At 46.8% G+C, this 15,685-nt stretch overlaps 1 protein-coding gene and 1 long non-coding RNA gene across 2 annotated transcripts; one reads left to right on the top strand and one right to left on the bottom strand.

The window, feature by feature from the left end:
* The first annotated feature begins 3,279 nt into the window (after positions 1 to 3,279).
* On the top strand, positions 3,280 to 5,657 carry LOC132811290 (uncharacterized). Its single transcript, XR_009643255.1, has 3 exons — positions 3,280 to 3,461; positions 5,377 to 5,482; positions 5,595 to 5,657. It is a non-coding gene; the product is annotated as an uncharacterized LOC132811290 (long non-coding RNA).
* Positions 5,658 to 10,875: 5,218 nt separating this feature from the next.
* LOC132811296 (zinc finger protein 358-like) lies at positions 10,876 to 15,314 on the bottom strand. The gene is made up of 2 exons (XM_060822796.1): positions 15,179 to 15,314; positions 10,876 to 11,438 (listed from the first exon to the last, which is right to left on the bottom strand). The coding sequence occupies exons 1-2, from the start codon at positions 15,312 to 15,314 to the stop codon at positions 10,972 to 10,974; spliced, it is 603 nt and encodes a 200-aa protein (XP_060678779.1). The 3' UTR covers positions 10,876 to 10,971.
* Between the last annotated feature and the right edge of the window lie 371 nt (positions 15,315 to 15,685).

Below are 15,685 nucleotides of genomic sequence, written 5' to 3'. Positions count from 1 at the left end.
TGTGCCAAACAATTGAGCGTCTGTTGTCTCTCCTCCTAAAACGAACATGCATGGACAAATTCTGTCCTAACAGTACTATGGGTAATTTAGCATGGCCAATTCACCCTCACGTACACATCCCTAGGTACTATGGGTAATTTAGCATAGCCAATCCACCCTCACCTACGCATCTTTGGATTGTGGGAGGAAGCCAGAGCACCCGGAGAAAACCCTCGCAGGCACAGGCTGGAAATGTGCAAACTCCACACGGACAGTCGCCCCTGAGGCTGTAATTGAACCCGGGTCCCTTGGCGCTGTGACCACTGAGCAACCCCTTATAATCCGCCTGCGTTAAGTTCCTTTTGTCACCTGGAGGAATGTTACAGGGGGGAGCGGGGTTTAAGTCTTCTCTGAGCTGAGAGAGGACACAGGAGATGCTCCTCATCATGCTTTCATGTGTCACATTGCATAATTCTTAGATTTTACATGTAAATGTCTAGTTGGGGTTAGAATTCTTGTAAATATAGACAAACGGAAACACTTGTTGAGACATTTCACCAAACCCCCAAGTAGGCAATTGACATGCCCGCCCCTGAAAAGAGAACCTTTTGGGGGGTCAGAGCTGACATTGAGAATAGCGAAATGAACACTGTCCCCGTCGTGTTTGTATTTTTGCTGACAGAAGGGCAGTTTGCAGTCAGCAGGAACTGTGGGACTAGAGGCTGCGGGCCAGGTCTGCGCTCGGGAGCGTAAATCCCAACGGGAACCAGAGGCGTTGCTAACGTTTAAGCCAGCTGAGCTTAGCAAGAAAAGGCTGCGACCCTGTGCTTGAACTGATCAGCCGAAACTTTGGGCGTAGCCAAGGAGATCTGAAGGCGAAGCTCACGGGAGGGTCTCCTTTCTCAAAAAAAACCAGAAAACATGAGGGATACCAGGAAGAATTCCGCTGAATTCCAGAGAGCTGTGGCATGCCGTTGATTTGGTACAATGAGCTTTTAATGTGAACTCTCATGAGGGAATGCAAACGAACTCAAGTTGAAATGTAGCTCCGTAAAGTGTTGTGTAACAGTCATAGCGTTGACCGTTGTTGAACGTTTTGATGCGGTCCAGTTTTTCTTTTGTTTTTTAAAGATGAGATGATGTTTTGTGGTTTTTGGATGGGTTGGGGACAGAGTGGGAGGTAGGGTGGGCTGGGATCTTCCATGTTGATGGGATTTGACAGTGAATTTTGCTTCGTCAATTATTCAGACTGTGTGCCTGGAGAGAGGGAGGGTCAGACCCTTGGGAAGGGTGCTGGCGGGGTGTGGGCGGGAGGTGAACCTTTGCAATGTCCAATCAGAAGGCTAAGTGTTAAGATAACAAGAGCCGATATTTATCAGTCGATAAGTGCAACATGTAAGCAGTTTGTTCATATGCAGCTCAAAGGCTGTCCCCAAAGTTAAACTTAGTATGGCGCCTACCCACTCAATCCAGTTACCCACCCCATCTCAGGGTGGATATGTGAACTATCACTAATTTTCTTCTAACGAATAAAACATTTAAACCTAGCTGTTCAGGAAAGCAAACAAGTTTAAAACTACAGCCGTGCTGCAGTTAAACTCAATAGACTTACTCAGAGCAAAATACATGTTCCCTGAACGCAGTTGAAAGTTAACATCGTTGTATTAGATGTCGGAATATCTGTTTAAATGGAGCCGTGAGCTTTCCCAATGTAGACAGGGCTCCTCGAAACGTGGCAGTGTCCCCCCTGCAGCTGCAGAGCGAGACAGGAGAGTTTGTTTTTGTGAATGAGCAGTTGTAGCGCGAGGTGGCTGTTGCTTGGTGACGGTGAGGCTCCCCCGGCCCCGCCCATCCCCCCGTGCAGACGTCACGCGGGGGTGAAGGCGGTTGGGAGGAGAAGTCGCTCGAGCGGCGAAGCGGCGGCCGTTAGGAAAATGGCGCCGTGCGGCCCGGGGCAGACCCCCGTCACTGGTCACCGCCGCCTTCCTGGTGCAGCTGCTGTGTCACGGCCACACCGGCCGGCTGTACAGCAGGCAGGAGCCGGTGACCATTCTGGAGGCGGATGGGGTTAAGGGCCTGCTTGGGAACTGGTCGGCCGCCTGGGTGGTGGAGTTCTACTGGTCGTGGGGCGGCCCCTGTGTCAACTATGGGGCCACCTGGAAGGTACTGGGCCCGGGAGGTGAAAGGTGAGGCAGGTTGTGGGGGGGACGGAGGGGAAGGAATGTGGGGCCTGTCCTGTCATAGTCACATTTTACACTCACTTTCCATCTGCTTTTACTGGCGCTTGTGCTGTTTACCCCTCACTGTGTTTTAATCCTTGTGCTGTTTACCCTTTGCTGTTACTTGTGCAATTGTTGAGGGTAGTGTGTAAATACTAGTGAAGGATACTATGCACCAGCATGTATATGTTCCTCAGTTATTGAAGGGGCAGGACCTGTTGAGAACGGTTAGTAAAGCAGGTTCTGCACTAAGTCTTGTTAACATGGATATGTTCATTGGAAAAGTTGACTTTTTATTATTTAGAGTCGTAGAGATTTTCAGCACGGAAACAGATCCCCTCAGTCCAACCTGTCCACGCCAACCAGATATCCTACATTAATCTAGTCCCCATTGCCAGCACTATATCCCTCTACACCATTCCTATTCATATACCCATCCAGATACCTTTTAAAGGCTGTAATTATACCGGCCTCCACCACTTCCTCTGTCAGCTCATTCCATACCTGCAGCACCCTCTGCAGGGAAACATTGCCCTTCAGGTATCTTTTATATCTTTGTGGCCTCACCCTAAACCTATGTCCTCTAGTTGTGAAGGTCACCCCAACACGGAGGAAAAACTTAAAAACATTGAGCAGCCAAACAAATGCAAATGTGTTGCTGGTCAAAGCACAGCAGGTTAGGCAGCATCTCAGGAATAGAGAATTCGACGTTTCGAGCATAAGCCCTTCATTCCTGATGAAGGGCTTATGCTCGAAACGTCGAATTCTCTATTCCTGAGATGCTGCCTAACCTGCTGTGCTTTGACCAGCAACACATTTGCAGCTGTGATCTCCAGCATCTGCAGACCTCATTTTTTACAGCCAAACAAATGCAAAAGCAATCAAATATTGAGCCACATGGGGGAAAAAATATCGCTCTGCCCTTTTTGATCTCCAATAGACATTTGGAAACTTAAAATCTGTCAGTAACACCAGCATTGCTACAGAGCATATTGTGTACACTCCTCGGTGTCAACAAGTAGCGCACATGTTTGCTAATGTCACCAAAACATTGGGCGTGTTCCTTATTGTCGGCAGAAAGGGGGCGAAACCTACTTTTGACACTGGAGGACCGGAAGGAGACTTGTCCTCCTGCCATTCGGAGCTCCCCTATTGGTGAACGCGGAAGTTGGGCCATGAGGTTCTGAAGTTCCTGCCCCTCCCCTCTCTCAATGAAGATTGAGCTTCACTCAGACTGCAGCTTCCTTCCTCTGTCCAACGTCTGTGAGTACAGCACTCTCTTTTCTCACCCCCTTTTCCATTTACGTTTCATTCTGGGGTTCAATTGTTGACTTGGAGCAACTGAAAGGACTGGGAGTGAATCCAGTGAGGGGACAGACTCTGGAAAAATTAGTCCAAGCCTTTGTCTCAATTGACAAAATAGACAGGCAGGAGACTGGAAGAATGCAGCAAGCCAGGCAGTATCAGTAGGTGGAAGAGTTGAGGTATCTGGTGGAACCTTTGTTCAGGATTGGGGGTGGGTATAGGGAGAGCTGTGGAACAAGGGTGTGCTGGGGGCAGGGTGATGAAGTGAGGATAGGTGGAGACAGGTAGAAGGTACAATAGACAATAGGTGCAGGAGTCGGCTCTTCTGCCCTTTGAGCCAGCACCACCATTCATTATGATCGTGGCTGATCATCCTCAATCAGTATCCTATTCCTGCATTATCCCCATAACCTGGTTGGTGAATGGGAGGAAGGAATCTAGTTGGCAGGGAAGAGTGGAAAGGGCTGGGAAGTGAGTTGGGGGATGGGATGGGAGATTATTTGAAATTGGAGAACTTAGTGTCGAGTCCTCCGGGCTGTGGACTGCTCAGACAAGATGAGGTTTTGTTCCTCCAATTTGTCAGAAGGGGAGTGGGAAGGGGCATTAAAATGGGTGGAGACTGGGAAGTCCGCTCAGCCTCTGTGGATCCGGCTGTGATGCTCGGCAAACCATTCCCCAAGTTTACGCTTGGTCTTCCTGACGTAGAGAAGACCACAACTGGCAAAGCACAGTGGGTCGAGCAGTAGGACAGTCGTAGTTTGAGGCACAAGCTCTTCATCAGGAATGATGCGTGGATGTTCAGAGGGGCATCAGCGTCCTTCTGTGCCAGTTGTCAGACAGGTGCAGCAGGCAATGAGCAAGGCAAGTGGTGTGTTAGCAAGAGGAATTAAGTTCAGAAGTGGGAATGTCTTCCAGCAGTTAGGAGGTCATAGAATATATTCAAGGCTGAGTTCATGTGATTTTTATGTGGATGCTTGTGGGGGAAGGCAAAAAAATGGTTGTAAGACCAGTATCCAGTTTTAAGACAGTTCCAGAGTCAGACAGCACAGAAACAGACCCTTCAGTACAACTAGTCAATGCTGACTATGTTCTCAAACTAAACCACTCCCACCTGGCAGTGTTTTGGCCCATATCCCTCCAAACCTTTCCTATTCATGACGTTACTGTACCTGCATCCACCACTTCCTCTAGACATTTAGTCCTCACGTGAACTACTCTGTGTAAAAAAAAAAATTGTGCCCTTCAAGTCTTTTTAAAATCCTTCTCCTGTCACCGTCAAAATTTGCTCCCTCATCTTGAAACCCCAACCCTAGGGGAAGGACACCCTTTGTTCACCTCATCTCTCCCCTCATGATTTTATAAATGTTGATAAGATCACATCTCCACTTCCAATGCTCCAGTGAAAAAGTCCCAGCCCATCCACCTAGATGAAGGTAGAATCCTGTCCCTCAGGATTCCCTCCAACAATGTGCCCACCACTGATGTCAGGCACACTGATCTATAGTTCCCTGGATTGTCCTTACCACCCTTCTTAAACAGTGGCACCACGTTAGCCAACCTCCAGTCTTCTGGCACCTCACCTGACATGCACAGTATGCTCTATGGAGATGCTGTTTTTGATGGATTTAAAGTGTCCAAATGCCACAATTTCTCCCCCACTCACTTGACATAACCGTGCAGGCTCCTCGCTGTTTGATGTTCATGTTACTTAGAACCCTCATGATCATATCAATCTCAATGAGGTCACCCCTCAACCTCCTGTGCTCCAGTGAAGACAGTCTCAGCTTCTCCTTATAACTCAAACCCTCCGGTCCTGGCAACATCCTGGTAAATCTTTACTGAACTCTCTGTAATAGTATTCTTCCTATTACAGGGCCACCAGAAGCCTTCTCAGTACTCTACAAGTGACTTCACCAACATCCTGTACACCTTCAACATGATGTCCCAACTCCTTTTATTCAATGGTGTGAACAATTAAGGTAAGTGTGCTGAATGTTTAACATCAATCTACATTTGTCAATATATCATATCAGTTGCATGACACTGTGACCTTTTGCTCTTAACTCTGCGTCTTATGATCCTGCTCCACAGCTACCCGATGAAGGAGCAGCGCATCGAAAGCTAGTGCTTCCAAATAAATCTGTTGGACTATAACCCACTGTTGTGATTTATCAACCTTGTCCCACCTAGTCCAACAGCAGCACCTCCACCTCCTTTCTAATGAACACAGCCCATACCTCCCGGTGCTGCCAGTAAACTGCCGATGAAATGATGCAGTACCTGCACTCCTGAAAAGTTTATAATTTCTAACGAAACCAGCTACTCATTCACTGCTCCATCTGATACATGACTTTGGAAACTTAGTGCAGGAGGCTGCAAGAAATGAGCAGCTTTAAAACAAAAACCGCTTGGAGCTTTCAATGAGAGCTTGAGCCCAGCAGTACATTCTGGTTACCTTTATTGTGGCCCAACATTGTTACAGCTGCAGATGCCCCCAGCAAAAGGGCAGAGAAAGAGTAGCTGTGTTTTAGACAGCTCAACAACAGGGGGAGGTGCAAGGGGCAGGGCAAGGCCAACAGCAGGCCCCCGCACTACGCCTGCGTTGCCTGCACAGTTTACAAAAATCCCTTCCCCTTCAGAGACTCCCCACAGTGTGGAAGCTGGCCACTCGACCCAAAGACTACACACCGATCCTCCAAAGGGTAACTCACCACGCAATTCCCCTACCCCTATTGCTCAACATTTACCCCTGACTAATGCACCTAACCTGCACATCCCTGGGCACTATGGGTATTTCAGTACTGTCAATCCACCTGAACCTGGACAACTCGTATATGCCAACCAGATATCCCAACCCAATCTAGTCCCACCTGCCAACACGGGGCCCGTATCCCCCCAGTTGCCTTTTAAATGTTGCAATTGTATCAGCCTCCACCACTTCCTCTGGCAGCTCATTCCATACACGTACCACCCTCTAAATGAGAAGGTTGCCCCTTAGGTCTCTTTCATATCTTTCCCCTCTCACCCTAAACCTATGCCCTGTAGTTCTGAACTCTCCCATCCCATAGAAAAGACTTTGTCTATCTATCCTATCCATGCCCCTCATGATTTTATAAACCTCTATAAAGGTCACCCCTCAGCCTCTGACGCTCCAGGGAAAATAGCCCCAGCCTGTTCTGTCTCTCCCTATAGCTCAAATCCTCCAGTCTTGGCGACATCCTTGTAAATCTTTTTAGATTAGATTAGATTACTTAGTGTGGAAACAGGCCCTTCGGCCCAACAAGTCCACACCGACCTGCCGACGCGTATATCACCCAGACCCATACTCCGGGGGTTTGCAAGGACTGCCACAAACACTACGTAGGACAAACAGGAAGAAAGTTAGCCACCAGGATACACGAACACCAGCTAGCCACAAAAAGACACGACCTTCTATCCCTCGTAGCCCAACATACGGATGAAAAAAAACACCACTTCGACTGGGACAACATCTATCCTGGGACAGGCTAAGCAAAGACATGCCAGAGAATTCCTAGAGGCCTGGCACTCCAGTCACAACACCATAAACAAACACATAGATCTAGATACCATCTATCAACCCCTCAGGAAATGACATCACCACAAACCCCAGGAACCCTATCCAGGACAAACATATAAATCGAAAGCAGGAGACAACAGCTTCGCTTCATTTGGAGGTCGCCACTGATGACGACCCCGAGCCAGGTAATGAAACGTCTGGATATCAAACCTACAGCTCAGCGAGCAAACCTACACCCTAATCCTCAACCTGAGCTACAAACCTTGCAAAGTAGAATGTATTTGCAAACATCATGCTGCAAATACAAACCCACCCCCATGGATGATCTATCTCGTGTGTGCATGAGATAGAGAAACAGTCTATGTCCGTGCTGTTTATCTCTATTTGATAATCGTTGCTTTATTTCTGTTGGTGTAAATGTTGTTGTAATTCATAGCTGGATCCTCATAGGTGTAAGGGTGACAGAATTCCTCAAGTAGGGCACTGGAAGATTCCTGGGAGACCCCTATTTCTGGTTTACTTCCTCATGAACAAACATTAAGCACGTGTACCTATTTATTTACGATTTTGTTTTATTTTTCTTGTTTGATTCCCTGCTATGACTACACCTTGTATTAGGATAGTTGACCGGCTGGGAGATTGTGGCTTGGGTCTTGATTGAATATTTTATCGTTCCCGAAGTTATAAAAGGCGGGGTCAAAGCTTTAGCAGAAATCCAGCAGAGCTGAGAACAGACCGACATCTTAGTCTGTGGGAACAGGGAGATCAACAGAGGATAGAGAAATCAGGTCCTGAAACCAGACCACCCTGTGATCAGTGCTTTGATTAGAGGCATCCTTCTACATCAGTCAATGCCAGTTGTCAGACAGGTGCAGCAAGGCAAGTGGTATATTAGCAGGCTGAACTGAGATTAGAAGTGGAGATGTCTTCCTGCAGTTAGGGAGTCATTGAATTTATTCAAGGCTGAGTTCATCTGATTTTTGAACAACAAAGTGTGGATTTTTATGTTGTGTGGATGAGGTGTGTTTTTTTGTGGTTTATGTTTTGGATACAGGAAGAGTAGACATTTTTTTAAAGTGGAAGGCAAGAAAATGGTTTTAAGACCACGACAGAACAGTTACGGTCAGACAGCACAGAAACGGACCCTTCAGTCCAACTATTCCATGCTGACTATGTTCTCAAACTAAACTAGTGCCACTTGCCAGTGTTTGGCCCATATACCTCCACACCTTCCCTATTCATGTACTTATCCACGTCTTTTATTTTTTTTTAGAAGATATTTTTATTAGAAATTTAATATTTTGACAGATTTACAAAAATAAACTGAACTTTCAAGCACAAACATTAATATAAAAATAGATCTTAAATATATAATCATCAAAATTCAAAGGAATGATACTAAAGAAGAAAGAAAAACAATGAAACTCAGTTAACTACTAATCTAATCCACAATTATCCAGAGTGTATAGTTGAGTCACTTACATCCTTCAAACAAGAGAAAATGTTCTCTAATACACTCATAACAGTATAATAAAAAGGAAACTATTTCCAAACAATAAGAACAAAAAAAAACATGTTTGAATGGAGATCCTCCCCCTTGTTCTCAGGGGGCCTTACTTCCTTTCTAAAGGTCCACCATATCCTCTCCCAAACAGTGTCCCACCCTTGACCCGGGCGCTCCTTAATAGGATTTAGATATAATACCGAGCTAGAGTTAACAGTGAGTGCCCCACCCCCACCCCTCCCCACCCATACCTGAGTATATCTGATAGCATCAATGCCACGTACAAACACACATAACTATAAAATTACAACTCCAACAAATTACAGTTAAGTATAATAACATAAAATAGCAAGGGAAGACAACCCTGCTCCCAGAAGCAAAAGTAAAGTAGAGTAAAGTATCCATTTCTCCCCACGGCGTGTGGAAGAGGCAAGCCAACATAAATTGTCTCTTACGATTTATTTAAACGAGTCTAAAAGTTCCTTAGCCTCTTCTGGTGATCTAAAATTATACTCGGATCCTTCGTGGTTAAAGCATAACGTCGCTGGGTAGCGTAAGATGAATTGAATATTTAAGTTCCTTAGACATTTCTTCACCTCATCAAACGCCTTCCTCCTTCGGGCCAAAGCCGGGGAGAAGTCCTGAAATAACATAATCTTGGATCCTTCATGGATCATGGCTTTAGGATCCTTTCCAAGATTTCTGGAGGCATCCAGGAGTATCTGCCTCTCCCTATAACTCTGCAGCCGGAACAGGACCGGGCGTGGGCGCTGGTTTGGGCCAGATCCGCGTACTGCGACCCGGTAGGCCCACTCCACCCTTACCCGGTCAGTTTCAGCCCCCAGGTTTAAAAGCTGGGGCAGCCATCGCTCCAGAAATGCTGCTAATTGTCCCTTCTCTTCTTGTTCAGGGAGGCCCAGAAGACGGATATTCTTTCTCCGATTTCTATTATCCAGGTCATCCATGTAGATTTCAAAGGCCCGGACTCTCTGCTCCAGAGCTCGCACCTGTTCTGCAGCTGTTTGTGCTGCAGCCTCGGAGGTCGTGGCCTTTAGCTCCGCCCCCTCCACTCGGCCCTGCAGTTCCTCAATAGCCTGGCTGTGCTTTTGTAGCTTTTCTTCGAATGAGTTCCACCTCTGTCTGGATTCTGCGATGAAATTGACGAGTGTCGTTTCCAGCCTGGCAATCATCTCTTCAAGGCCTGTTTTTACATCAGCTGCAGCCGGAGGAGTCTTTGTTTTCTGAGAGCTGCGGGGTCCCTTTGGTTTACTCATTATCCACTTAATATTAAACTGCTTAAATATAATAGTAAGCAGCTAATTAAGGTTAGAAAATTTTTTTGGGTGGTTTGGTAAGTGTGGTGGGGGTGAGTAACTCACTTTACCCAGGTTTTGGGAAGAGCACTGTAAACTCAGACTTGCTGAGTCGCCGCCATCTTGGATGCCCACATGTCTTTTAAACGTTGCATCTGAACATGTATCCACCACTTCCTCTTTACATTCACTCAATACATGAAACACTCTGTTATATACAAACTTTTCCCAATTCTGTCCATTCCATGGATTCATTCTCTTTCCTTTCAGTTGCTGCAAGTCATAAATTGAAGCCCAGAATGAAAAAAATGGAAAAGGAGTTGTGAAGAGAGTACCCTACTCACAGATGGTTGACACAGTAAGGAGGGTGGAGTCTGGAGCAAACCCGAAATGTTGATTTTCCTGCTCCTCGGACGCTGCCTGACCTGCTGTACTTTGCCAGCACCACTCTAATCTTGACCCTGATCTCCAGCATCTGCAGTTCTCACTTTCTCCTGTAAGAAATCAGCAGTTTTAAACCAAAAACCTGTTGCAGTTTAAAGCTCTCATTGAGAGTATGAGCTCAGTGTGAAGTTCAGGTAATCTTTATTGTGACCCAACTTTGTTACAGCTTCAGAATCTCCCAGCAGAAAGGTGTAGAAAAAGTAGCAATGTTTTAAAAACAGCTGAAGGTCAAAGTGCAACTCCTCACTTTCTTCATTATTGGTCACCACTGAGTTGTCCCTTTGTAATTGGATCCTTGGTGTAGCCTTAATCTGGAGGAAGTATTTCCTCACTCAGCAATTTCAACCTGTATCCAAGTAAGTTGGATGAGCAGCATAGAGTCAACCAGACTATTGTGGGTCTGGAATCACGTGTAGGCCAGACTGGGTAAAGGATGCAGCTGGGACGACTGCTCTGATAACTGCTCAAGTCTTCCCTAAAAAGGAACTGAGTGAATCAGATGGGGGTTTTCTTCCACCCCCACCCACCGACAATGGTTTCACCGTTAGATTCTGAACTCCAAATTTCTGACCAAATTCCAATTCCGCCATCTGTTGTGGGAATCGAACTCGGGAGCCACTGGAACTGGGTTGATAGTCCAGTTGGTAAAGGCACTCGGCCGTCTTTCTTTCAATCCTCCTGCAATGCCACGTGATCCCGCTGGTAGGTCAGCAAGGAGGCGGCCTGGGTAAAGGCCTTCCCGCACTCGGGGCAGCTTAAGGGCCTCTCCCCCATGTGGATCCACTGGTGGGTCTGGAGGTTGGAGGAATCGCTGAAGTCCTTCCTGCAGTCAGGGCAGGGGAACGGCCTCTCCCCAGTGTGACTGCGCCAATGAGTCTCCAGGGCAGACGGGAAACAAGCCTTTCCCACAGTCGCCACACTTCCATGGTTTCTCCACGGGGCGGGATTCCTCGGGTTTCTCCATGGCCGAAGCTTCAGCCGCACAAACGCATGTGGAGCTTCTCTCCACCGTGAATTCCTCTTTCCAAACCGTATAGCTGTTACACGCTCCTCACTCAGTGCACTGCAATGGTAGGGTCTCTCATCCAGTCCCACTGATGCTGAAAACGTACCCAAACAGGAACCAAACAGCTTTGCTCCTCACAGAATCGTAGTTGCAAACTGTTGCGGTCCCGATGGATTGGATTGAATGACTGTCAGACATGGACGTCAAAGTAAGGACTGCAGACGCTGGAGAGTCAGAGTCAGAAAGTGCGGCGCTGGAAAAGCACAGCAGGTCAGGCAGCATCCGAGGAGCAGGAGAGTCAATGTTTTGGGCATTAGGCCTTCATCTGTTGATTTTGAAACTTCCATCTTCAGATCCTGAAATGTAAAAAGAGATTACAAAAGTCATCACTGTCAGTGCAGGGTAGAAATTCTGAACAAGCAATTCTACTTTCTGCGGAAAGTTCTTTTGTTATTTCACAAAATTGAAAGCACCATCCCACTCTCTCTCCCCCTCTGTTCTCACTCCACTCTAACTAATTCCCCTGAAGGTGCTGATTCAGGATCTTCCAGGGGCAGAAAAGCAAAAACGTCAAGACTGACATCTCTGAATTTTGGATAACTCCACCTGAAAGTTAATATCTTTCACAACATTGGGATACTGCTGAGAGGTGAGGAGGTCTGATTTTGGGAAGCAAAAAAAAAATGAGTTTGTGCCAATCCCTTCCCTTCAGAGAATCCCCAGAGTGTGAAAGCAGGCCACTCAGCCCCACAAATCCATACCGACCCTCTAAAGGGTAACAGACCCACACCTATTCCCCTACCCCTATTGTTCAACTTTTACTCCCTGATTAATGCACCTAACCTGCACACCTCTGGGCATGGTCAATCCATCCTAACCTGGACAAAGTTAAAAATCACACCACCAGGTGAGTGTTCAACAGGTTTATTTGGAATGACTCGCTTTCAGAGCGCTGATCCTTCAGGTGGTTGTGGAGAATAAGATCTTAAGACATAACTTATAGAAAAACATTATCGCGTTCTGCCACCGAAATGATATATTGAACAAACCTGGACTGTCAAGTCTTTTATCTTTTAGACTGGATTGCAGCTATCATTCACATGTAAATCCCAGACCTTCTTGCAAGGCACCTTATCAAGATAACTCGAGGTTTCATAGCAAAATGTGACATCTCAGTTCACATAATGCATTAAAGGTGTGAGGTCAGAGTCTGTCTGTGTCCCAGTCTTGAGTCAGACTGGTTCTATTTCCAAAGTGTAATTTACAAAATATTACATGGATTGACTGCTTACTGATTGTGTATTTTTTGAGCAAAATAGAATGTATCTGCAAATACAAATAGAGCCTTATTTCTGAACACGACCCCCCACGTCTGTCTGTTCTCTAACACGATTCATGGCCCGATCATTATCTGTACAAGTCCTTGTTTTAGCAAAAATGCAACCCCTTGCTTTGATTAAGGCTCTCTCTCACACACATACTCTATCTCTCAGACAGACACACACACACACCCCTCAACACTCTCTCACACTCGCAGCCTCATACTCCATCACACTTCCCTTTCCCAAGCATGCACACGCACACTTCTGCGCGCACACACACAAACTCACATGCACACACTCTCACTCTCTCATGCACACACACACACTACTGGCAGAATTATATTTGCAGATACATTCAATTTTGTTCAAAAAGCACACAATCTTCAGGCAGTCAATGCATCTAATATTTTACAAATTCCGACTTTGGAAACAGAACCAGTCTGATTCAAGATTGGAATACTGACAGGTTCAAATCTCACACCTTTAATGCAATGTCTGAGCGGAGATGTCTTTTTTTTTCATAAAACCTTAAGTCAACTCAAGAACATTGTTACATATTAATGAACCAAAACCCGCACCCATTCTAAGAGATGAAGACTATCTCAGTTTGTTCAATATATTCTATTAATTGCATGACACTGATCTTTTGATATAAGTTCTGTGTCTTATGATGCTGTTTCATGAGGCGTATGTGTTGATGAGGCAAGATGGTACAGATGAGATGATAGAGAATTTCAGATCACCGAGGAAGGATTGAAAGAGAGAGTTAAGAAGAGCAAAGAGAGGACACAAGCAGTCTTTAGCAAATCGAATAAAAGGATGATTAGGGTAGGAATAGGGCCAGTCAAAGACAGAAGTGGGAAGTGGAGTGTGGACCCTGTAGAGAGCAGAGAGGTGCTAAATGAACATTTCTCATCGGTGTTCACTCAGGAAAAGAATGAGGTATGAGATATTAGACTCAAAAGGATCGAGGTTAGTTACACACAGGTGTTATCAATTCGAGAAGGAGTGAAAGTAGACAAGTCCCCTGGGCTGGATGGGATTTATCCGAGGATTCTCTGGGAAGCTAGGGAGGAGATAGCAGAGCCTTTGGCTTTGATATTTGAGTCGTCATTGTCGACGGATTTAGTACCTGAGGACTGGAGGATTGCAAATGTTGTGCCCTTATTCAAGAGAGGGCATAACTACAAATTGAGGGGTGATAGCTTTAAGACAGGTGTCAGAGGCAAGTTCTTTACACAGAGAGTGGTAAGGGTGTGAAATGCCCTACCTGCTAAGGTAGTCAACTCAGCCACATTAGAGAGATTTAAACAATCCTTAGATAAGCGCATGGATGATTTTGGGATAGTGTAGGAGAACGAGCTGAGAATAGTTCACAGGTTGGCGCACCATCAAGGGCCGAAAGGCCTGTTCTGAGCTGGATTGTTCTATGTTCTAAACTTAGTGCAGGAGGCTGAAAGAAATGAGCAGCTTTAAAACAAAAACCTCTTGGAGTTCAATGAGAGTCTAAGCCCAGTGGTAAGTTCAGGTAACCTTTATTGCAACCCAACTTTCTTACAGTTTCAGATCTCCCCAGCAAAAAGGCAGAGAAAAAGTAGTTGTTTCTTGAACAGCTCAAGGTGAAAGTGCACACACCACACCTCCCCTGTTTCCTCACCCACCCCCCCCACCTCACTGTCTTTACTATTGGTCAGCACCAAGTTGTCCCTTTGTAACTGGATCCTTAGTACAGCCGTAACCTGGAGGAAGTATTGCCTCACTCAGCAATTTCAACCCATACCCTGTCTCCAAGTAAGTTTCTCCCCGCTCCTTTGCCAGTGGAGGAAGGGCAGTGTAGAGTCAACCAGACTGCTGTGGGTCTGGAGTCACGTGTAGGCCAGACCAGGTAAAGGATGCAGCTGGAACGACTGAGTGTAGCCTTTCCCACAATGGCGATTCCCTTCCCTAACACAGGAGAGAGGGAATCAGATGGGGATTTCTCCCCCCGCACCACCCCCTCCCTGAAACAGTCTCATCGTTAGATTCCGAACTCCACATTTCTGACCGAATACCAATTCTGCATCTGTCATGGGGGGATTCAAACCCAGGTGTCCCCGGAACCGGGTTGATAGTCCAATCGATAATGGTACTCGGCCGTCACTCCTTCAATCCCCTTGCAACGGCACGTGAACTCGCTGGTGGCTCCGCAGGTTGGAGGAGTAGGTGAAGCCCTTCCCGCACTGAGAGCAGATGAACGACCTCTCCCCGGTGTGGATCCGCTGGTGGCTCCGCAGGTGGGAGGATGTGCTGAAGGCCTTCCCGCACTGAGAGCAGGTGTATGGTCTCTCCCCGGTGTGGATACTGTTAGGACGGGTGTCCCGTCCTTGCGTGTTCGTTTAGGAGGAGACCACAGACACTCAATTGTTTGGCTCAAGCAGGCTTTATTGCAGAATCGTAGCTGATAGTGAATCACCATGCATTCACTGGAGAAGGCGCGCGTTCTGCCATCCCCTTACAAAATCGCCCTTGATATACTTTTCTAAGCAAAGCTACGTGATCTCTCGCACACAAAGCGTTTCTTGTGACAGGGCCCGTTTGGCCTTGGCAGCTATCCACGAGACGGTCTCAGTCTCGTAAACAACAGTCCAGCCGCCTGTTATTGAGTTCGTATGGCCTTGGCAGCTGCGCTGAGCAGAGCCTGCCATTGCGCTCGCCTGGCCTTGGTAGTTTCAGTCTCGTAAACAGCAGTCCAGCTGCACAGGCAGTTTCGGTCAGCAGTCCAAACAACAGCTCCGCAGCGCCCCCCGATTCCCCAAGCAGCAACTACAGTTCTACCCTCCCTAGGCCTATATCCATCCCAACATTCCCTCCCTTGGCCTCTACTGAGGTGACATCAACCCATACCGCTACAAACGCAATGTCGCGCGGCAACCGGTGCCAGGTGTGTCGGCGGATGCCCCACCAAACATCCCTTTGGCTTCTCCGAACACATTATGTTGACCCGACTGACCGGTTCTAGGGAAACATTAGGTCAGGGTGAAGGGGTCACTAAGCAGCATACTGTTACAAAACAAGT

The sequence above is a fragment of the Hemiscyllium ocellatum genome, unplaced genomic scaffold, assembly GCF_020745735.1.
Source record: "Hemiscyllium ocellatum isolate sHemOce1 unplaced genomic scaffold, sHemOce1.pat.X.cur. scaffold_2178_pat_ctg1, whole genome shotgun sequence".
In the NCBI taxonomy this organism is placed as follows: domain Eukaryota; kingdom Metazoa; phylum Chordata; class Chondrichthyes; order Orectolobiformes; family Hemiscylliidae; genus Hemiscyllium; species Hemiscyllium ocellatum.
Note: the sequence above shows the minus strand (reverse complement) of the source record. Positions and strands in the feature narration are given on the sequence as shown.